Below are 23910 nucleotides of genomic sequence, written 5' to 3' on the forward strand. Positions count from 1 at the left end.
TGACCTCCTGCATCTGAGGCAGATACTCTAACCACTTAGGCCAACAGAGCAGTCAAATGGTAGAGTTACAGCCAAATCCTGAAGGATTCATTCTTTCGGAAAGAAAGTATCAAACAATGACTCCTTTACACATTTCATCTATTTCCAGAAACAGCATCATTGTTTTGATGTAAATAATAGAAAAATTGATTGACACCATTTCTGAGGATGCTGATTCTGCCATGTTTTGCTGGTGTGTTGTGATTGACCAGTGTGCATTTGTGGTTTTAATACAAACTTATTTGTCATTTTTTTCCTTAGCATAGTGAATTATTTGGAGATTCAAGTACAGTTGGCATGCCTAAACACCAGTTAGTCTGCAAACCTTCAGTGGATAACATCAAAGGTAGAATGCTTTACATGTCTTGAAATTATTTAATGATTTTTTCCTACACATGAATTCTGACCTTTTTGGGTATGATTTTCCTATCAAATAAAATGCATATGGTAACTTCCATAAATTCTGACCTTTTGGATATAATTTTTGTATCCAATATAATACATATGGTAACTTCCATGAATTTTGACCCATTTTGGGTGTGATTGTTCTATCCGATACAATACATATTGTAACTTAATGAGTTCTGACCCATTTTGGGTATGATTTTTCTATTCAATACAATACATATTGTAACTTTATGAATTCTGACATTTTGAGTACATTTTCCAGTCCAATACAATACATTTGGTAACTTCCATCCATTCAGACACTTTTGGGTATGATTTTCCTAACTGATGCAATACATTTGATAACTTATATGAATTCTGACCCTCTTGGGTATGATTTTTCTGTCTGATACAATACGGTATATATAGTAACTTCATGAATTCTGACAGTTTGGGTATGATTTCTCCATCTGTTAAAGTATTTTATAACTTCATTAATTTTGACCTTTTTGGGTAGATTTTCCTGTTCGAGTACAATACATATGGTAACTTTATGAATTCTAACCCTTTGGGATATGATTTTCCTATCCTATACATTACATGTGCTATGAATTCTCCATTTTTTTTTCAGAATATTCTGAGAATATCTGCTCCCCACTCATTTGTTAGGTATGTCAGTCATACAGTTTTGGTCTATATTTGCCTCCTACCTTATCTTCACAGAACATTTTTTACTGTCTCCCTCCTTTCTGATGTTTTCTTTTGTTTCAGCAATATTCAAGCCTCTTCAGAATTTCATTATGGAGATAGAGATGGCCACTGAATGTTCTCCAGGGTAATAAATCACACTTTCTAGCATGTTCTGAACTTTGTCCTTCATTTAAATTGGTTTTACGCCAGCTTTTTCACAAAAATCAAAATGTCAGTGGATAAGAAAACATTTCCAAATTTTTTCTAGTTTTTCATCTCCAGCCTCACTTGATATTCAGAATTTTTTACTAGAGTGCAGGTTTGAAGAATGTGAAATTCCTCATAGGAAGAATATAAATTGTGCTACTTTGCTGTCGATTATTTTCCAGTAAACTTTTCATTCTGAATACAAATCATCAGAAATGTCCTTTTCTTTATCATATTCCTGAGTCAAAAGTCCCTCATTCTTCTGTCAGGGATCACTATATCATATTCCTCAGTCAAAAGCCCCTCATTCTTCTGGTATAACTATCATATTCCTTGGTCAAAAATCCTTTATTCTTCTGTCGGAGATCACTTTATATTCCTCAGTCAAAAGCCCTTTATTCTTCTGTCGGGGATCACTGTATCCTATTCCTCAGTCAAAAGTCCAGACCTGCCAACCCTTCCAATTTTGCCATAAGTCTTACGAAAATTACCCTTAAAACAGGGACTTGTGCATAAAAGCAAAAGCTATGGAAAAATAATCATCGCTGAAAAATCCAGAAAATTTGTTCACCTGTGTTTTATTTGGATCTGGGTTTCATATTAAATTTAATGAAATTAGTCAGGGAACCAGACTAACTTTATAGTAGCACCTCAGACACTTTAAACTGCACCTGTTTGTTCATGTGAAGCCTCTGCATGATCAAACTGTTGATTATATAACAATTTTTTAATTTAATTTTTGGAAAATGGCATCCAGCAAGCGATGTATGTTTAAGATGAAAGGGAAAATATACCTCTTGAAAAGTGTTAATAACCAATACAGAAGAATGAAAAGGAATATTCAGATTCTTGTGAATAAAAGTGGGAAGGGACACAATTATGTTTATTGGACATCACGTGCCAATTTGAGTATGACTCGTGGCAGGAAATATGATTGACGTCGTCATGTGAAATGGAAAAAGAATTTCCAAGAACTACGCCAAGTTGAGAGACAGCAACAAACCATTGAGCTGTCTAGGGTTCAGAACTAAAGTTTGTGCAACTGTACTAGTGGTAGATAAAGTCTACACATGGTTTACAAACGTTTGAGTTGAACATAATGTTTATTGTCACTGCATGTTCCAAATACTGAAATTTTACTTATGTTTTCCAGCTTTACAATAGCAGTTTATGGTATTTTGATAACCTGACTGAAAACTGGTCAGACTTACAGAAACAAATCAACTGCCATACTGAGATGGACTCTGCAGGGTTAGAAGGTCTGAAAGTCTCTCATTCTTCTGTCAAGGATCACTCTATCCTATTCTTCAGTCAAAAGTTGACTGCTCTGGTGGCCTAGTGGTTAGAGCATCCACTTTGGATGCGGGAGGTCATGGGTTTGATCTCCAGCTGAGTCATACCAAAGACTTACAAAAATGGTACTAACAGCTGCCTCGCTTGGCACTCAGCATTAAGAGGTTAGTGTTAGGACTGATTGGCCTGTTGTCAGGATAACATGACTGGGTTGGACATCATGCTCCAATGCTAGACATCACTGTAAACTGTCACACTGCAGACATCGTAGCAATATGAGTGAAAAAAAATTTAAGCTATGTTAAAAATCCAAAGCACACATACAGACACACACACAGAGTCAAAAGTCTCATTCTTCTGCCAGGCATCACTGTATCATATTTTTCAGTCAAAAGTACCTCAATCTTCTGTCAGGTATCACTATCCTATCAGTGTAGAATGATTTCTCAGCGCATTATACATGGGAACAAATAGCATTCATACACAATGTACAGGGAGCAATCAGTTTAGACTGATTTCCCTGCACATCATACATGGGAACAACTGGGAATCAGAAGCTCTCCAACTTTTTTCTGCTGCCTTGTGATGCAGAGGCTTGGGCCATGGTTGCTTTGGCAGTCAGTTGGGATGGGATTTAGGGCTACACCTTTTCACCAACTGTTCTGATTCCAAGAGTCATTCAGAAGAAAAGGGAACAGACTTGTAGAGTGGTTCTGATAGCCCCACTCAGGTGGGACAAATTCTGTGTGAATGATCTGCAAGATCCAGTCACAGACATCTGGAAAATTGCAGTGAAATTCAACCTGCTCAGACAACCTGTGGTGTTTCATTCTTGTCTGGAGAGGCTTCATCTTCATGGTTGGCTTTGCTTGGAGAGTTCGGTGTACAAAGGAGTTTCGGTCATAGAAAGGTTCTCATGACTTTGAAAACCATCCACTTTGCTGGTTGAAAAGGGGAAGTGATGGGTTTATAGGGATTGCTATAGAAACAACATCATCCAATTTGATGGTTGAAGAGGGGAAGTGATGGGATTTTAGGGACTGGTTTAGAGGCAATATCATCCAATTTAATGGTTGAAGAGGGGAAGTGATGGGTTTTTAGGGACTGGTATGAGACAACGTCATCCAATTTGATGATTGAAGAGGGGAAGCGATGGGTTTTTAGGGACTGGTATGAGACAACATCATCCAATTTCATGGTTGAAGAGGGGAAGTGATGGGTTTTTAGGGACTGGTATAGAGACAACATCATCCATTTTGATAGTTGAAGAGGGGAAGTGATGGAATTTTAGGGGCTGGTATAGAGGCAATATCATCCAATTTAATGGTTGAAGAGGGGAAGTGATGGGTTTTTAGGGACTGGTATGAGACAACGTCATCCAATTTGATGATTGAAGAGGGGAAGTGATGGGTTTTTAGGGACTGGTATGAGACAACATCATCCAGTTTCATGGTTGAAGAGGGGAAGTGATGGGTTTTTAGGGACTGGTATAGAGACAACATCATCCAATTTGATGGTTGAAGAGGGGAAATGACGGGTTTTTAGCGACTGGTATAGAGGCAACATCATCCCTTTGAAGGTTGAAGAGGGGATATGATGGGTTTTTAGCGACTGGTATAGAGACAACATCATCCCTTTGAAGGTTGAAGATGGGTTATGATGGGTTTTTAGGGACTGGTATAGAGACAACATCATCCACCTTGAAGGTTGAAGAGGGGTGAAGTGATGGGTTTTTCTGACTGGTATAGAGACACCATCCCATTGAATGCCTTAATCTCTCAGTTGGATAACTTTTTTCTGTCACTATTTAAGAAGGAAAGGTTAGCCACTGTTACCATCAGAGATATCACTCTTTGACTTCAGAAACATTAGGCATCATGATAGTTTCATAGCTAAGAACTGGTTGCCATCTGCAGGCAACCAAAAGGTGGTCATCCACTCTTTCTATCCAGTAAACCAAAACCCATCTACTCTAAAAACCAAAACAAATTTCAACACTGCACTAGTTTAATTTTTTGTTCCTGCTTTACTTTTCAGAGCTACAAGTGTTTGAATACCTTATGCTTTTTCTCATTTATCTCTATCATTACTTATCTTAAAATATATTGATTTAAGGCATGGAATGGAAATTACAAGTACCAGATACTATAGAGATCTGTATTTTATTACCAGATTATGGTAATGACATTGCTGTCTCAAGTGGCTTTGTTGATCTCAAAGAATGTTTCATTTAGAAAATGGATTTGGAGGCTTCTTTGTCACATGTGGCTCATTTTTCACTGGGTCTTTCAATTCACAACTCAGCCAAACAAAAAATACACCAAAATTGGTTCCCACAAAAACTACAGTTTAATAGAAGCCATTGGCTGGCATGCACAGCTAATCCTCTTGATTTTTGCCTCGAAGATAAAGCATTACAGAGTTGAGAATTGAATTTGATGGGTATGTTGGCTATGGCCTAGATGACCACCTGACCCATTTGAGGTTGGCAGAAGTTCGTCATGTATGTGGATAAGCACCTCACTGGATTAAGTTTTTGCTTGGTAAGGAAATTTCATTCTTTTATTTTCGAGTGTTGTTGTAACATGTTGCATGACCATTGGTTGTGATGTATTCATTACATGTAGAGCAATATATCTTATAGGAAACTCTCCATTGGGCTAGGCAACAGGTAAGCCATTTTCCCATGGAAGGATGTTAACATGAAACCCTCTCAAACATCCCTGTAAATGCAAGCATCCTCACTAATGTGTCACTTAGCTTCAACTGGCAAACAACAACTTGGTGGGTAGCCTCACAGCTTGGTAAGGAAAAGTAATGGGTCAGAGTTTGTTCCCATTGTGTATAGGGTATATAGATGGCAATATATTGTCTTTTTGGCATTGCTGGATTCTGGATGTAGTGGAGCTCATTTCATAAGGTTAATAAGGTTAATGTGATTCACAGAGAAACATTATTTACAACAACAATTTTGCATTCACTGCAAGTTGTACATAAAAACAAATGGCTTAATCTGATTTTCCAGCACATCATGGAAGGAAACAGTCAATGATGGCTGATTCCCTGTGTACTGCATATGGTATGGTATGATTTCCACACACACAGTGAGAACAAATAGCATAGACTGATTACCTGTGTACTGCATATGGTATGGTATGATTTCCACACACACAGTGAGAACAAATAGCATAGACTGATTACCTTGCATATTGTACATGGGAACAAACTAATTTGCTGGCACATTGTACTTGGGAACCAACAAGAAAACTAATTTCCTGGCACATTGTACTTGGGAACCAACAAGAAAACTAATTTCCTGGCACATTGTACTTGGGAACCAACAAGAAAACTAACTTCCTGGCACATTGTACTTGGGAACCAACAAGAAAACTAATTTTCAAGCACATAGTACATGGGGAAAATCAGTGTAGACTATACAGTACCTTATGCATGAAAACAGACAATGTGACTAATGCCTGGCAAATTGTTCATGGAACAAGTGGTATAGTCTGATTTTCTAGCATATTGTACATGGGAACCAACAGCATAGACTGATTACATGCACATGTTACATGGAAAAACAGCATTCACTGATTTCCCAGCACATTGTACATGGGAACAAACAGTACAGACTGATTTCCTAGCACATTGATGTGACAGGAAATGAGGAAGTATGCTGTGTTGATTTATGCATAAGTAAATTTGTTCATATATCTCTATTTTCAGCTCATCCAGCCTGCAAGAGTTTCTGAAAGACTTCATTGACAATATTTTTCTTGGTCAAGTTCATTTTACTGTATCAAACAACATTAACCTGGCAACAAAAGGTAATATGTTCATTGACAACCGACTGCAATAAATATGGAGGGTTTATGCATTCATTTTTATGTTATCTTTATGAAATCAAGGATAGTTATTGTACAACCTGGCTTCTGTGTTGGCACAGATAAAAGTATTTACATATGCATCACTTGCATCTCAGCTATTATTTCTTCCTTGGGTTTAGAAGCAATTTGGATTGGGTATTTTGGCTCCAACTCCCAGAGGAAGGGCCTGAGTAGGTTACGTTTATAATTTGCCATAATTCTTGTAATTGCAAGCGTCGAAAATTAAATAAATTCAAGGAATATAATGGGATAACTGTCTTGTTTTATTAATATTTTTAACTAAAAGAAAAATATGTTATTTCTGTGATTCTTTAAGCACATGCTTCCAGTCACATGATATGTTTTGTAAACTTTGTGAAGTTTTGATAAGAGGTAGATATGGAATGACATATAACTGATTACACTCTGGTTCATAGAGGTGATCTTTGTAATCATTGATTACACTCTGGTTCACAGAGTTGATCTTTGTAATCATTGATTACACTCTGGTTCACAGAGGTGATCTTTGTAACCATTGATTACACTCTGGTTCATAGAGGTGATCTTTGTAATCATTGATTACACTCTGGTTCACAGAGGTGATCTTTGTAATCATTGATTACACTCTGGTTCATAGAGGTGATCTTTGTAATCATTGATTACACTCTGGTTCACAGAGGTGATCTTTGTAATCATTGATTACACTCTGGTTCACAGAGGTGATCTTTGTAATCATTGATTACACTCTGGTTGACAGAGGTGATCTTTGTAATCATTGATTACACTCTGGTTCACAGAGGTGATCTTTGTAATCATTGATTACACTCTGGTTCACAGAGGTGATCTTTGTAATCATTGATTACACTCTGGTTGACAGAGGTGATCTTTGTAATCACTGATTACACTCTGGTTGACAGAGGTGATCTTTGTAATCATTGATTACACTCTGGTTCACAGAGGTGATCTTTGTAATCATTGATTACACTCTGGTTCACAGAGGTGATCTTTGTAATCATTGATTACACTCTGGTTCATAGAGGTGATCTTTGTAATCATTGATTACACTCTGATTCACAGAGGTGATCTTTGTAATCATTGATTACACTCTGATTCACAGAGGTTTGCTGTGTAATTATTGATTACACTTTGGTTCATATTTGTGAGATATGTAATCATTGATTACACTCTGGTTCATGTTGATGAGCTCTGCAATCAATGATTACACTTTAGTTCATAGAAACAAGCCATGTAATTGTTGATTATACTCTGGTTCATAGAGGTGAGCTATGTAATCATTGATTACACTCTGATTTGATTACAGTCTGGTTTATGAAAAGTAAAGATAGGTTGAATATGATTTGTTGTGGTCCCAGACAATTAAAATTTAGTTCCTAATGCCCAACGATAATTTCATCAGAGCAGAATTATACTTTAATTTTTTAATTTTTCAGTTCTTTGACAATAATAAGATGCCACATACATTGTGCATATTATTGACGCCATTTGGTTATCCTACTATCTGTTCATAAAAGGACAAAATGTATCAATAATCCAGATAATGTAGAGGCTAAGCTGGTAGTTTTGCTCATCTTTAAACCAGAATTCAGATTCTTTGCATTGCAAAGTTTATCATTTGTTGCTCATAGACTGTCAAAGTTCTGTTTTCCTCAGCTGTTTCATTTCGCCCTTCCTTTGGGAGCACTAAATGAACTATTTAAAACTTCATATAATGTGTCAGCTTGGTAACTTAAAAATGTAATATTTCACATTATATTTAATTTTGCAGTTGTTAAGCAGATGGTGAAACATTGGTATCACTTTATTGAGGACATCAAATAGTACCAACATTCTTGTTGTGGTTTAACTTTTAAGATTTTGGGTGAAAATTTTAACAGAGGCTACATTATATTAAAGAGACATAAAATTCCTTACTGAATTTTTTCTATGAACTTGAAGCATGCTGTATTTGAATACCGCAGCAATGTTGAGATTATTGCATGTAGTTACCCATGTCTGTCTGTCTCATCCTGTCCTGTCAGATCAGTCACATATTTCGTTTCTGTTCAGTAACATTTGAAGGACTTGATGGATCAAAATGAAATGGATCAATAACTTTTGAAGGACTGGATCAAAACTGAAGGACTTCATGGATCAAAATGAAATTTGATATTAGGCTATATATTAATTCAAGTTTAATTTTCACCAATTTCCAGTAAAGGTTGTGGCCCTTCTCTGACTGTTAACTTTGCCTTTCAATTTTTTGCCAGTCATGTGCTTTTGAATGACTTTAAGGATTAAATTTAAATTTTGTATGAAACTTTGCATTAGGAAGACCTCAATCAAGATCAGTTTTCACCTTCATCCAGCAACTTTTATGGAGTTATGGCCCCTTGTTTGACTGCGAACTTTGTCCTTCAGTTTCCACTCATTAACTTGTGATGGATTGAAGGCAGACATGCTGTAAGGCTTCATATTACCAACTCCTAGATCAAGTTTTTTTTTCTTCATGTTTTCTATTCAGGTTTTGTTGACTCAGGGCCCTCTTTTTGATTTAGAACTTTGTCCAATAAATGTGTTGTATTGGTGAGGGCATCTGTAAAGTATAGGTACATTTCTAGTCTTCTATTTTTGCTTTCTAGTTGATGTGGAGGAGGAGAGTAAGTCATGATGATTCATTATTGTCCCGTTAACACTTTTATTTCTGTTGCCAAATATTGTGACAGTTTATTTTGTTTACAAAATTTTAAGTTATGAATGCAAATATTTTGACAGCTTTTGGTGTTTTCAGTTGAAAATAAAGACTAAATTTTGTTAGTTCTAAGTTTTTTCTTGAACCAGCCACCACTACTATAATAGTAATATTTACATTTATACAGCTTAAACATAGGATAATCAAAAACATGTAATATGTTTAGAATTCTGGCCACCCATTCATCAGTCTGTTTTTTGTCAACACATAGTTTGCATTTAGGCAATTTTCTCAGATACTGTTGCTTGTAGAGACAGAATACTTGGTATATTTTTTATGAGGAATACTACAGCCATCAGTGAAATCTATGCCACTGGAATATATCTTTCATCATTATCTCATCAGGCCATTATGTCAGGTGAGCATTTGATTTGTCCCTGCATCCTTCATGTGATGTCCAGCCATCAACAATTGATTGTTACCAGCCTGGAGTGCATATTTCCAACCCAGTTTTAATCAAACTTGGAACATGGGTTTACACCAACAAAATCTTGCAGTAATAAGTGAGATATATATAATATAATATATGCATATTAATGAGGTGATATTGCATATTAATCAGGTGATTTGGGCATATTAATCAGGTGATCTTGCACATTAGTGAATTGATCCTTGCATATTAATGAGGTGATCTATGCATATTAATGAAGGGATCTTGCATCTGTTACTTCTCTTGAAGCCAAACTTTTTATCAGTTGCTTTATTGCCATAAAGAGCTTGGATAATTTCAAAGAATGTGCAATTTAGTTATGCATTCATCTTAAAAACACGTTTTTTTCAGGATATGGTCAAATAGGTAAAATCAATATGATATCAACTTTTGGAAATAGTTTATAAGCCTGCTTAGTGAAATGGTCAACTGTTAAGTTATATAACCAGGTAAGTAGTATCAGGCACACTGGCTGCTAGTTTGAAATCATTTTTTTACTTTGATATACCTATTAAATAAAATTCTATAGAAATCTTAAAATAACAAAGAGAATGGTTGTTGAAAAAAAAAAACAGACTCATGATCTAAGGAAAAGTGCCCATTTTAGTTCACAACGCTGGGTTTATTTATTCCTGCCCTTTTTAAAATCAGAACATCTTTGTATATAGGTGTCATATCTCTTATGTATTTGAAATTTTGTGCAAATCTTATTTTATTTTATATTCTTGTTCAAGTATTTGTTTCTCATGCAGATTTGTAATTGCATTGGAAGAGCTTTTGTTGAGCCCGCCTTGGCAGTAGTTTCAAATCGTCTATACATTTGTCCATACCCTTGGTTAACCTATGAAAGGTTTTAGTGGTCATTTTTTTAATACAGGGTCATGTTACTTGGTGTGTGGATATATCTGATGTCTACAACACCAATTTAGCAAAGGCTTATGGGTGGGCTCAACATGCAGGCCTTAATCAGCTTTTTGTTCCAAGATTTTTGTTACATTTTTAATTTGTGTCTGGTTATATTTCAGTCCAAGACAGAGATTCATTTTTTGGTACTCCTTGTTTGCCATCTGTCTGGTTTCATACTTTCTTTTGCTTTATCTTGCATTCTGCTGCACTTTTTTATCTTTATATGCAAAAGACTGGGCAATATTTCACTAGTCTAGGTCACTTTTTGAAGTACTTATATAAGAACAGAAAAGTCTGTAACTGATTTTTAGAATATTACATGTATGTTGCCAGTAAATTTTTTTACATTATATCAGTAACAAGCATAATTAACATCCTCCTCCTGATCTCGATAACAACAGCAACAGCAGTAATAATTCAAGTAATAATTAGAGTGATCCCTTATTCTTTGATAATAATAATAATAAATAATAATAATAATAACTAATTTATTCCTAATTATTAAATGGTTATGCAAGCCATGTACATTATATACAAGTTGAGTCCAACTGCAAACTTCACAGACCCACAGATTTGCCATCATATAATGCACCAGCAAATCTGGGTCCGTGCATTTTGTTAAGAGTAATCAGTAGAACAGGCAACATAGACTCTGATTTGCATATTTTGCAGTGGAAGATCAGGGTTGTTGTTGGCAGTTGGACTCGGCTTAGGCATGAATATATGCCAAGCTTACAAGAAGTATGTTGTGGTGAGGTGCATTTTGGGATTGCGCTGTTGTGATGAGACATCTCTTATTGTGAATGCACAAAGTTTCATCCTGAGGTCTAACTGGCCCTGAATGAAAATGCTGTCTGCCAACACCAATATGACCACAGGATGCCATCTTGAAAGTCTTACAAATAACCTTCCTCAATGGATAGTCAAATTGGCTTTTGAAAAGACTTCTTATGACTTATGGATGGTCCTAAATAAAATTGGTGTCAGTGAGACATCCAGCATGGTCCTAAATAAAATTGGTGTCATTGAGACATCCAGCATGGTCCTAAATAAAATTGGTGTCAATGAGACATCCAGCATGGTCACCAACAATTTATCTTTAATAAAAATGGTGCAGATCAGACCACCACCATGTCCATGCTGTTGTGAACAAGTTTGAAAACCAGACATACTTGACCTTGGGGTCAAGTCTATGGTCATTGCTTTGATTTTTCTACTTTATGGAGTTATGAACTTGCTCACATGCATGTATGTTTTTAACCAGACTTTGTATTTTGTTGGTTTTCAAAAAACAAGTTTTTCATCATCAGCACTCTTGACATTGATTTCAAGGTCAAAGGTCTTGACTTTCATGTGTGTGTTTATGATTTGGATTTTTAATGTAGCTTTAACAATTTTTCAGTCTTATTGCTACAATGTCTGCAGTGTGGCAGTTTCTAGTGATGCCTATTGCTGGGGCATCATATCGCAGTCACATTATCCTGACACCAGACTGACCAATCCTAGCAATAACCTCCTAATGCTGAGCGCCAAGTAAGGCAGCTATTAGTACCATTTTTGTAAGTCTTTAGTATGACTCGGCCTGGGATCAAACCCACGAACTCCCGCATCCAAAACATATGCCTGGGCTACTTGACAAGCCAGATGAATGGGAACTGAAAGTTATTTTGACTGTTTCCTTTGTTTATCCTTTGTATATTTTAAGCCTAATGAATGGAAGCAGAATGTTATTTGACTTTTTCCTTTGTTTATTGCAAGTAAAGTGGGACTATGTGTTAGAGCAAGTTCTTTGCTACAAGTAGGACATGATTTGTGTCATTCTATCCTATCCATGTTTGTCTAAACAGCAAAAAATATTTGGGCAACTGTGGCAGAAAAAGAGACTAATGAAAACTTTCAGGATTAAGTTAACATAAATCTCCATGTTTATTTGGGTTTTTGTTTTGTCCAGTGTGTAATAGTAAATTTTTAAACTATTACAGAAACTATAGAAACAAAATGCTTGTAACAAATGTGAATTTTGACTTTCATTACCACTCTAATTTTTCTTAAAAATGGTTGTACAGTATCTGTCAGTCTGTCTGTCTGTCTGTCTTTATACTAGCACACTCACACATGATCAGGATAATGTTATGACTGATAGATAATATGCAAAGTGCAAAATCAAAAGACGCTTACAGTATTGTGAATTAGATCCCAAATAATCCTGAATGTCCAAAACTATAGAATGTTCTGAATGAATTCCAATAATCTTGAATGTCCTGATGTACCAGAATGATAATGTTTAGAATGTCTTAGAATGAGTTCTCCATAATCCCAAAGTAGCGTTTTAGTCCAAAAAAGCCAATGAGTACTTTGTAATTCCAGGGAATAACTTAAGAAGATAATTCTCTCAAAATTGTATCTGAATACAGCTATAGGTGTTTCAACAGACTGATCATAAAGCAGGAATGAATAATTGTTTACCAAATCCTATAATCATATATATGCTATTTTCACCTAACCTAAGACACAATGGAATTTCATTTTTTTTAAAAACAAGTCTTGAACTCCAATTCTTGTTTACTTTGTATAATCCAGACAAAAATCAAGTAGGCTTTAACTCTACCCTCAATCATGGACAAAAGTTAATCACACAATATAAATTATACATACTTAACAATTGCCTCTCCAACATGGTAAAACAGAAACAACTGTCTGTCTCTAACACCTCTTTTTGTCCTTGGGGAATGCACTAAGCTCATATTTCCTCAGCAGACAAGTGCAATCAAAAGCAAACAACCAACTTTAGCACTTAGACACACATGCACTAGGGAGACTAAGACTGATTCATTCACTTTTTCATCGTAATTTGTTTCATTTAACTCCATACAAGTAGCAACTTTATTTTCAGAATAATTAAAAAATGAAAACTAATTGCACAAATAAAATAATTTATATTTCTTTTATATATTCATCTTCAGAAATAATGGTGCATACGTTTTTGTTAAAACTAGCATGACTATATTTTAATTTACTTTCATGCCTGCACTTATTTATAATCTGAATATTAATGCTTGCATAAAAATATCTTTATTTGACCATGTGCATGTAAAGGCCTTACTTTTCAAAGTTATGAAAATAAACAGAGTAATTGTGCGTGTGTGTGTGTGTGTGTGTGTGTGTGTGTCCTACAGAATATAACTTTATAGCAATAATGGACCCTGATATTACAAGTATTGTCACGTATCCCATTGTATTAGTTGAATTATATTTTTCCATGTGATGCACCCTAATATAAAGCGATGTGACCTATATCATGATATAACACAGATATGGTTGTGTATCCCATTGTACTAGTTGAATTATATTTTCCATGTTACTTACCTTAATATAAGGCACTGTGACCTACGTCATGCTGTACATTTTTATGGTTCCCCATTGTATCACTGTAAATATCTGTGTATAATGTGGACCCAACTGTAAATATCTGTGTATAATGTGGACCAAACTGTAAATAGCACATATCAAGATTTGCAGTCACATTATGTGCTGGCAGATCATGGTTGGTATTGGCTTAATTGGACATGCACTTTGGTGGCATCAGCCTTAGTCAAAAATCATAATTGCAAATCTGCGTGAGATGGTTTTGTTTGAGTGTATGAATGTTTATAAGTACATATTTGGCATAGCGTTACATGTTCATAGTGATTTATAATGTTAGAATAACAATTGCAGACATTTGCTGGTTCCTTCAGGAAACAATTTTCAACCCTTGTTCTAACTAATGTGATGACAATGTATGGTGGCAGGTCTGAGTCTTCTTACAATTGGATGCATTTTATGCATGTATAAAATGATGTGGAAGAGGTCGTCAGTAAAACCTGAGCAGCTACCAGTAATTTATGACCACAATCGTCCTGCATGGATTGATTTTATTGTGTAAAGACAGTAATAAGCAACCAGCTGAATGTGAGCAGTGACCAAGACTTTTAGGCAAAAATATGTTTCTGCAGCTATGAATCATCACATTTCAAGAACACATATAAATTACCTTTGTGACTCTAATTAGTAAAGTCTGCAGATTGTTCTGAACAAAATAAACACTTACCGGTTTCCTGAAATCAGCAGGTAGCATCATATTATATTTGGGCTTATCGCTATATATAAATTTCTTGCTTCAGCGTTATCAGAACTGACTTTTACATTTTATGGATGGGATAGGTTAGAGTTACCTAACAGTTAACCTTGCAGTGCAAATAGCTTAACATTGCCTAATGCCATAATGCCAGTGATACGTGTGAACATCAAATAAAATAAAAAATGTATTTTTTAATGTCAGTAATACCTTACCTGTCACTATAATGCAGTAGAAATACCTCATCTGTGCTAGATGCACCAAGTCTCTCTTCTAGAGATTTCTTACAACATATCCATTTATCCAGTCTGACCTATGTCATCATCCTTTTTTGTTTTTGATGACCCGTCATAATTATTCCTACCGCAATGTCCCACGCCCTTATGAAGAAGTAACAGTAATGTACCTGTGTGGAAGTAACTACCTGTGTAGAAGTAACAGTACCTGTGTAGAATTAACAGTACCTGTGTGGAAGTAACAGTACCTGTGTAGAAGTAACAGTACCTGTGTGGAAGTAACAGTACCTGTGTAGAAGTAACAGTACCTGTGTGGAAGTAACAGTACCTGTGTAGAAGTAACAGTACCTGTGTAGGAGTAACAGTACCTGTGTGGAAGTAACAGTACCTGTGTGGAAGTAACAATATCTGTGTGGAAGTAATAGTACCTGTGTAGAAGTAACAGTACCTGTGTGGAAGTAACAGTACCTGTGTGGAAGTAACAGTACCTGTGTGGAAGTAATGGCTATTTCTAAGAGGATCATGTGCGCTCCTGCACATAAAAAAGGGTAGAGCAGCAACCCTCATCGACAAGATAGTGCATCTTATAAATAGATGGCAGCTTCAGTCACAAAGGCAATAAGCTTGCTGGGTCTGAGTGCACCACCTCCCCACCCATGTATAGGAGGGTGGGGCAGCACTGTTCCAAGATCTAGCCCTAATATGGAGACTGATTGTGCCTCTCCATAGGGGGAAGGTCAAGATTCCCATAGTACTGGTGGTCAAATGATGAGCTGACACAACCCCAGTGGGTTCTTGGCAATCACACACAAACAAGAGCCAGGGTATACTTTCTTTGGTCCTGTAGCTGCTACACAGTCAGCAACCCAGACTTCTGCTGCTACATGGTGATTCATTTTTCCACATTTTAATCCTTTTCATCCATCAGCCACTGACATTACTGACAAACTCAGCCAAATAATAGGGACAGGTAAGTTATTACTGACACTAAAATGTAGATTTCTGGGTGAGTTAAACTAATTTTAACTATGATATACTTACCTGTCACTATCTGATGTCTTTACTCTGTTACCCTTCCTGAAAAAGAATGAGTAATGCACTATAGTGCACACATCAATGCCATAGGTCAGACTGTTTGATGCATGTGTTCAAAGAAATCTCTTGAACAGGAAGTTTCTAGCACTGACAAGGTATTTCCATTGTGGAAAGGTGAGGTTACTAATGGTGATGGGTAAGTATTAGATTATAAACCAGTTGGTCTCCCCAGAAAACTGCATTTTGGTACTGTATAAAAAAAATGTTTATATAAATGAATGTAGTCTTTAACAAGCAGTTCAAATAAAGAACAAAATTTATGTAAAGTAATTATGGTTGGTTTTCCTTCCTGATCTCAGATCATTTCAATGTTGAAAACTATCCCTCCTGCACAGACATATTTTGAGAGACTACATTACTTGAGTGACCAGTTTTTATTGGCAGAAGAGGAGGTCTCTCGAAACAGGTTTTACTGTACTGTAAAAGTACGTTTTTCAATTGCACCCAAAAGTGGACATTTTTGATGTGTCAGTATGAGTGGTGTGATAATTAATCATATGAATTGAAGAGACTTTGCATTCAATTATAGTTTTCAAAAGTCATTTTGAAATATTAAAGTTTTCTTCATAAAATATGATTTTTACATGTCTAGAGGTCAGATAAGGAGAAAATTTTCAAAAAATACATTTTATGTGCGTTTTATATAATGTGCACATTTAAAAATCGGTTTCTTCATTATAAATTACTCTTTCTAAATTCCCTGTTTGCTATTAAAATTGATGTTATGTCAAAGTGTCCTAAATTATTGACTGTATTACCTCTTTTGACTGTTATGTCAAATTGTCCTAAGTTACTGACTGTACTGCCCCCATTGACCATTGGATCAAAATTGTCACAAATCACTGTCTAATGCCTCCATTAACTTTTGTCAAATTGTCCCAGATTACTGACTATTGCCTCCATTGATATGTCAAATTGTCTCAAATTACTGACTATTGCCTCCATTGATATGTCAAATTGTCCCAAATTACTGACTGTATTGCCTCCATTAACTTATGTCAAATTGTTCCAAATTACTGACTGTATTGCCTCTGTTGGTGTTATGTCAGATTGTCCCAAATTACTGACTGTATTGCTTCCTTTGACTGTTATGTGTGATGTAAATTTGGAACAATAAGACAAGCCACTAATGTAAGAGTGCATTGATTTCATTGTTAATTTAGCTTATTTCTTTCTTTTACATTCAATTTTGTCTGTTTGCTACTTGCAAAAAGTAAATCCCAATCAGCTTAATCTCTGGGATGATGTTAGAGTTGTATTCTAATTATTTTTTATTTTGTAATACTTTGTTTATTTGGAAGTTTTTTTTATACTTAATATTCTTTTTTGAAGTCTTTAGATTTACATTTTTAAAACTTTTAATTTGTTATATGCATGATTGCCATTACTGTGCCGCTGTGCCACTCAACCCTAATATATGCATCCTTTTGCAATAGGTCAGAGGTCATTGAGGGACATAATCCATTGGTAATAAACCTGTATCATTCTTTTCCTCCACTGACAACTGACTGTTTACAAAGGGACATAACTCTTATATTTGCCACAGAGAATGTGTAGATTTATTGAATCTACTGATCAATTTTATCTTGTCCAGTACACAAAAGAATATTTTGTGAACTTCATATGATGTAGATAATTAGGTCAACATTTCATAGATTAATTGATGCAGTCATAATTTTACATCACAGAAGTCTGTATTTTGTTCTAGGATCATCAATTTCTTTACAAAGATCCATATTCTCACAACTTTTAGTATAAAACTTGAGCTCATGCAGAAAGTTAGGCAGCTGTGATGTTCTATATCTTTGATTAACAACATCCATGTTAAAGTCATAGAACTCTCAGTATCTTCTTAACTTTGAGTCTTCCAGTTGACATGCTGAATATCAGTTGCATAAAAGACTTCCATTACCACACCTGATTAGGAGGTTTGGGCTGAGTTTTTATTATAAAAGGCCAGATTAAATACTGTGATCTTAATTTAATGTTTGAGTAGATTTAAATATTTAGTTCAAAACAATAATGTAATTTAGAGAGAAAATTGGTCTTTGTAATTGTTAATTGATATACTCAGGTCTTTTCTCGGGTATAATATCAATACTATTTAACAAAATTATATATAAACGTCAATGTTGAAACATCAAATTTATGCCAGATTATAAAATCACAAAATTAGTGATGCACCTTAGTGCTAATATATATTATCCTTAATGCTAAATAGGAAAATGACAGCTTTAAACAGTTGATCCAGCTTTGATGAACTTTGTATGCTTTTGCATGTACATGGCTTCTATTTTAAAAGAAAAGGTAAAAGTGACTTAACGTCTGTGAGGATAGCATTATTACAGGATGCCAAAAAGAGTAAAAAGTATTCTTAAGAACTTTTAAGAAATTTGATTTAATTCCTGGACAAATTTCATTAAGTAATTCTAAAAAATTTCTTCAGTTCCTGGACAAGTTTCATTCTTGTTAGCACTTGATTAGGAAGGCTCAACATAGTTAATTGAACTTAAGCAAAGTGGGAAATCTGAAATAAATTATGCTAGCATACATTCAAGGTTAAATTATGCTAGCATATATTCAAAGTCAAATAATGCTAGCGTACATTTAAGGTACATGGTCAAAGTTAACATATGCAAGTTTACATAAAAGATAAATACTCTAGGTTAAATTATGTTACCATACATTAAAGGTACATGGTCAGAGTTAAAATAAGCAAGTTTACATAAAAGGTAAATACTCTAGGTTAAATTATGCTAGCATACATTTAAGGTACATGGTCAAAGTTAACATATACAAGTTTACTTAAAAGGTAAATAATCTAGTTTAAATTATGCTAGCATACATTCAAGGTAAATATTCAAGGGTAAATTAAATTAGCATAGATTTATGGTTAAATTATGCTAGCATACATTCAGGGTTAAATTATGCAAGCATACATTCAAGGTAAATATTCAAGGTTAAATTATGCTAGCATATGTTCAAGGTTAAATTATGCTAGCATACATTCAAGGTAAATATTCAAGGCTAAATTTAGCTAGCATACATTCAAGGTTAAATTATGTTACCATACATTAAAGGTACATGGTCAGAGTTAAAATAAGCAAGTTTACATAAAAGGTAAATACTCTAGGTTAAATTATGCTAGCATACATTTAAGGTACATGGTCAAAGTTAATATATACAAGTTTACTTTAAAGGTAAATAATCTAGTTTAAATTATGCTAGCATACATTCAAGGTAAATATTCAAGGGTAAATTAAATTAGCATAGATTTATGGTTAAATTATGCTAGCATACATTCAAGGTTAAATTATGCAAGCATACATTCAAGGTAAATATTCAAGGTTAAATTATGCTAGCATATGTTCAAGGTTAAATTATGCTAGCATACGTTCAAGGTAAATATTCAAGGTTAAATTTAGCTAGCATACATTCAAGGTTAAATTATGCTAGCATACATTCAAGGTTAAATTATGCTAGTATACAGTCAAGGTAAAATTATGCTAGCATACATTCAAGATTAAACTTTGCTATCATACATTCAAGGTTAAATTATGCTAGCATACATTCAAGGTTAAATTATGCTAGCATACAGTCAAAGTAAATATTCAAGTTTAAATTATGCTAGCATACATTCAAGGTTAAATTATGCTAGCATACATTCAAGGTTAAATTATGCTAGCATATATTTAAGGTACATAGTCAAAGTTAAAATATGCAAGTTTACATAAAAGGTAAATACTATAGGTTAAATTATGCTAGCATACATTCAAGGCAAATATTCAAGGTTAAATTATGCTAGCATACATTCAAGGTTGAATTATGCTAGCATTTATTCAAGGTAAATATTGAATATTAAAAGATGCATTGTATTGTTTTAGTCAGATTTCACAATTCTTGATGCATGAATATTCTATGCACTTCAAACTTGTACTTAGTTTATTCATTGTTCTCCACAAAGATTAATAAGAAGGAAAGTTTCTCAGATTATCATTGCTGCTGCTACTTGGTTATTCATTCTTTTCCACTTCAGGTTTTGATTCACTAAGGAATGTCATTGATCACAAAACACAGAAAGAATTAGGAGTCCCTCGGCCACTGTTGCAGGTAACATCTTGGATGTCAAGTAATGTTTGTATTTAATACTGGATGTTGAGAAATATAAACTCAAGGTTACGTTTTCAAACATTTTCAAGATATAATTTTTTTCTAATTATTGCTGATCTACATAAATTAAATTTGTTTTATGCTAAGTATGACCAGGTTTAAAGAGTCCAGGCTATGAAACGTGGCTGCAATTTGTTTCACAGTAGTAGATAATTTTTTATATGTCCTTCTCCAGACAACCTGCATTTGAGAACCCAGGTGTGATTGGAAAGCAGAAAAGGGTAAACTTGATGGTAACAAATCAAGGTTCAAGTGTTCATTGTGTTTTAATTGTTAGCTCACCTAGTCATAAGGCCATATGATGAGGTAGGCCTCAATTTTCACTGCAGAAATTACAGCCATGCTCAAGCTTTTGGACTACATTGAAGCCTCTCAATAACAATCTGCACCTCTCCCTCAGCTCACACATAACAGAGTAAAAAAACATAGACTTCACTATAAGTGAGGTCACACGTTACCAGGGGACCTGTAAAATATGGAGGAGGGCATGCCATCTCAGCTAGACAACAAGAAGACCATCAGTGGGGGTGAGGTGGCATTTAATGGCTGAATACCTATTTTATAATCACTTTCAGAATAATTGTGTATAAAGCTTATTTTTCTGATAAAATTGGGTTTTTTCCCTTAATTTTCAGGATAACTATCTTTGAAAGATTGTGAAAAACATCAACACATAACATAAGCTTGTGCCTCATTGTGTACCCACAAAATTGTATTATTTCACAGCTTTTTGTACCATAAAATGGGATTTCTTGGTTAAAAAAAGGTACAGACATGTGGGGGGACTGTCAACATTGAAACTCCAATTTTTAAAATTGTTTTAGTTGTGAAATATTGACACTGTGATTTCATTGCAAGTAATAGTGAAAATTCTACTCATCTTTTAGTATACCTTTGAGTACTAATTTGTGAATTTTAAGTTCAATACAAACTATGTAATTCATCTCTCCATAATGAACTATATCTATCCAAAACAAAGTCTTTGAATTCAACAGGTTTTGCATGGTTGCCTTGCTATCTTTGGTCACATTTCTGAATGATTAAGATCACTTATGGCAATTTAATTGTTATACAGTGATATTGATTGATTAATGTGTGTGTGTGATTTGGATTTTTAGCGTAGCTTTAACATTTTTTCACTCATATCACTATGATGTATGCACTGTGGCAGTTTATAGTGATGTCTAGCACTGGGGCATCATGCTGCAGACATATAGCATGATGTCCCACCCAGTCACATTATCATGATACCAGGCCTACCAGTCCTAACACTAACCTCTTAATGCTGAGCGCCTAGCGAGGCAACTGTTAATACCATTTTTATAAGTAATTGTTATGACTTGGCTGGGGTTCAAACCTGTGACCTCCCAAATCCAAGGCAGACTCTCTAACCACTAGGCCGCTGTAGCAGCTGATTGATTAATTTAAATGATTTGACCTGACACACAGCTGTGATAAAAATTTTATCAGTGATTGTTATTTACAGTATAGTGAGAATGCAACATAATCTACAGATATTACAGAATTATAATATTGTCGTACAGTCTGGAACAAGTATTCAGTACTGTTGACTGCCTAGTTGCATTTGTGCAAAGAGTAATGTAAGAGCAGATAAAGAAGCCAAAGCTGCCTTGCAGTTGCCAGTTTCTGTTGACTTCAAATATTGTATCAATCGGCTTGTTTGTCAAAGAATCTCTACTGAAAACTCCAGAAACTTAAGAACATCAGACTTGCTAATGGAGAGTGGCATACCTGAGATAGAAGAAATCCAAGAGAAAGATGGTATTTTTGTGAAGTTCCTGTGTTGGACATGTACCTGACTTGTGCATACTTCCTGAAGGGTAAACCTGAGCAAGAGTTTGTATCCTGCCATTGTCCACACGTTCGTGTTGAGCATTTCAATCAATTACCACTCCATGAGACAGAAGTATTTTGTTGTGAACTGCCAAACATATGAGGATATACCAACTAAGAAAATCTTGGATTTTTTTTAAAGAAATGCGGTTTATACAACATTTTTATAGATATTAAATTTAAGGATCATATATGTGTGATCTTCATTTATTAATTTATTACATTTTGCAGAATTTCAGGACCATTATATTATTCCATTTTACTTAATTTACAATTTAGGGAAAGGTTTAACTTCCTAAATTTTGTGTAATTCATTTGTACATTTTTGGAACTTAAATTTTTGTTGTCACTATATACCCACTTTTGTGCTGAGGTGCCATAAAGTACTGCCACACACATGCACACAGACAGACAGACAGACACAAACATATATGTACACACAAGCACACACACACTATTTTGGAGAATTTTACCAAACTTAACAGAAAGCATCCAGTCATAAAGATTTCAGATTTGTACAATTGACCATCCAATATATTCACTGCTACCACAATAAAATAACTTTCAGATGACTGCTTCTAAGCTACTAAATTGGGCTAAATGTGATAGAAAACACGTTTCAAATTTCTAGAATAGATACCAGTCCACCATCAGATAAAAAAGCTTTAATCAAATTATTATCTGTAAGGTCAAGTGAGCTCATGGTTTGATGTCCATTGTGCATCTTTCCTTGTATATAGTGTGTTGTTCATCATGCATCCTTCCATTAACAAGGTAATGACTTGAGTCTGTATTTCTGATCTTTTTTTCAATCAGACCTGGAATACAGGTTTATATTATCAAAATCTTGGACATTTTCAATTATAAGTCCATGCATATTAATGATGCAATCTTGCATCTGATTGGTTAACTTTGTCACAACTCTGGAGGTCGTATTTGTGATCTGATTTCGATCAAACTTGGAATATATGCATAAATATCTAAAGTCTCAAACAAGTTCAGTAATTTGGGAGATCCATGCATTCTAATGGCAGGATGATGCATCCTAATGGGTGAGATCCATGCATTCTAATGGTAGGATGATGCATCTAAATTCTCAAACAAGTTCAATAATGGGTGAGATCCATGCATTCTAATGGTAGTAGGATGAATCCAAATGAGTGAGATCCGTGCATTCTAATGGTAGGATGATGGATCTAAATTCTCAAACAAGTTCAATAATGAGTGAGATCCATGCATTCTAATGGTAGTATAATGCATCTAAATTCTCAAGCAAGTTCAATAATGGGTGAGATCCATGCATTCTAATGGTAGGATGATGGATCTAACTTCTCAAACAAGTTCAGTAATGGGTGAGATCCATGCATTCTAATGGTAGTATGATGAATCCAAATGAGTGAGATCCATGCATTCTAATGGTAGGATGATGGATCTAAATTCTCAAACAAGTTCAATAATGGGTGAGATCCATGCATTCTAATGGTAGTAGGATGAATCCAAATGAGTGAGATCCATACATTCTAATGGTAGGATGATGGATCTAAATTCTCAAACAACTTCAATAATGAGTGAGATCCATGCATTCTAATGGTAGTATAATGCATCTAAATTCTCAAACAAGTTCAATAATGGGTGAGATCCATGCATTCTAATGGTAGTATGATGCATCTAAATTCTCAAACAAAGTTCAATAATGGGTGAGATCCATGCATTCTAATGGTAGTATGATGGATCTAAATTCTCAAACAAGTTCAATAATGAGTGAGATCCATGCATTCTAATGGTAGTATGATGCATCAAAATTCTCAAACAAGTTCAATAATGGGTGAGATCCATGCATTCTAATGGTAGTATAATGCATCTAAATTCTC

The 23910-nt window shown here is 34.8% G+C and overlaps 1 protein-coding gene across 1 annotated transcript in view; it reads left to right on the forward strand.

The window, feature by feature from the left end:
• Positions 1-306: 306 nt before the first annotated feature.
• Positions 307-23910, forward strand: part of LOC149794824 (exocyst complex component 4-like) — a 76810-nt gene continuing 53206 nt past the window's right edge. The window contains exons 1-5 of the mRNA XM_089964481.1: positions 307-385; positions 1198-1261; positions 6343-6443; positions 9122-9139; positions 20052-20125. Coding sequence (XP_089820607.1) covers positions 337-385; positions 1198-1261; positions 6343-6443; positions 9122-9139; positions 20052-20125 — 306 coding nt within the window. The 5' untranslated portion in view covers positions 307-336. The remainder of the gene's footprint in view (positions 386-1197; positions 1262-6342; positions 6444-9121; positions 9140-20051; positions 20126-23910) is intronic.

This window comes from Sinohyriopsis cumingii, chromosome 7 (assembly GCF_028554795.1).
Source record: "Sinohyriopsis cumingii isolate HCF-2022 chromosome 7, ASM2855479v2, whole genome shotgun sequence".
Taxonomy (NCBI): Eukaryota; Metazoa; Mollusca; class Bivalvia; order Unionida; family Unionidae; genus Sinohyriopsis; species Sinohyriopsis cumingii.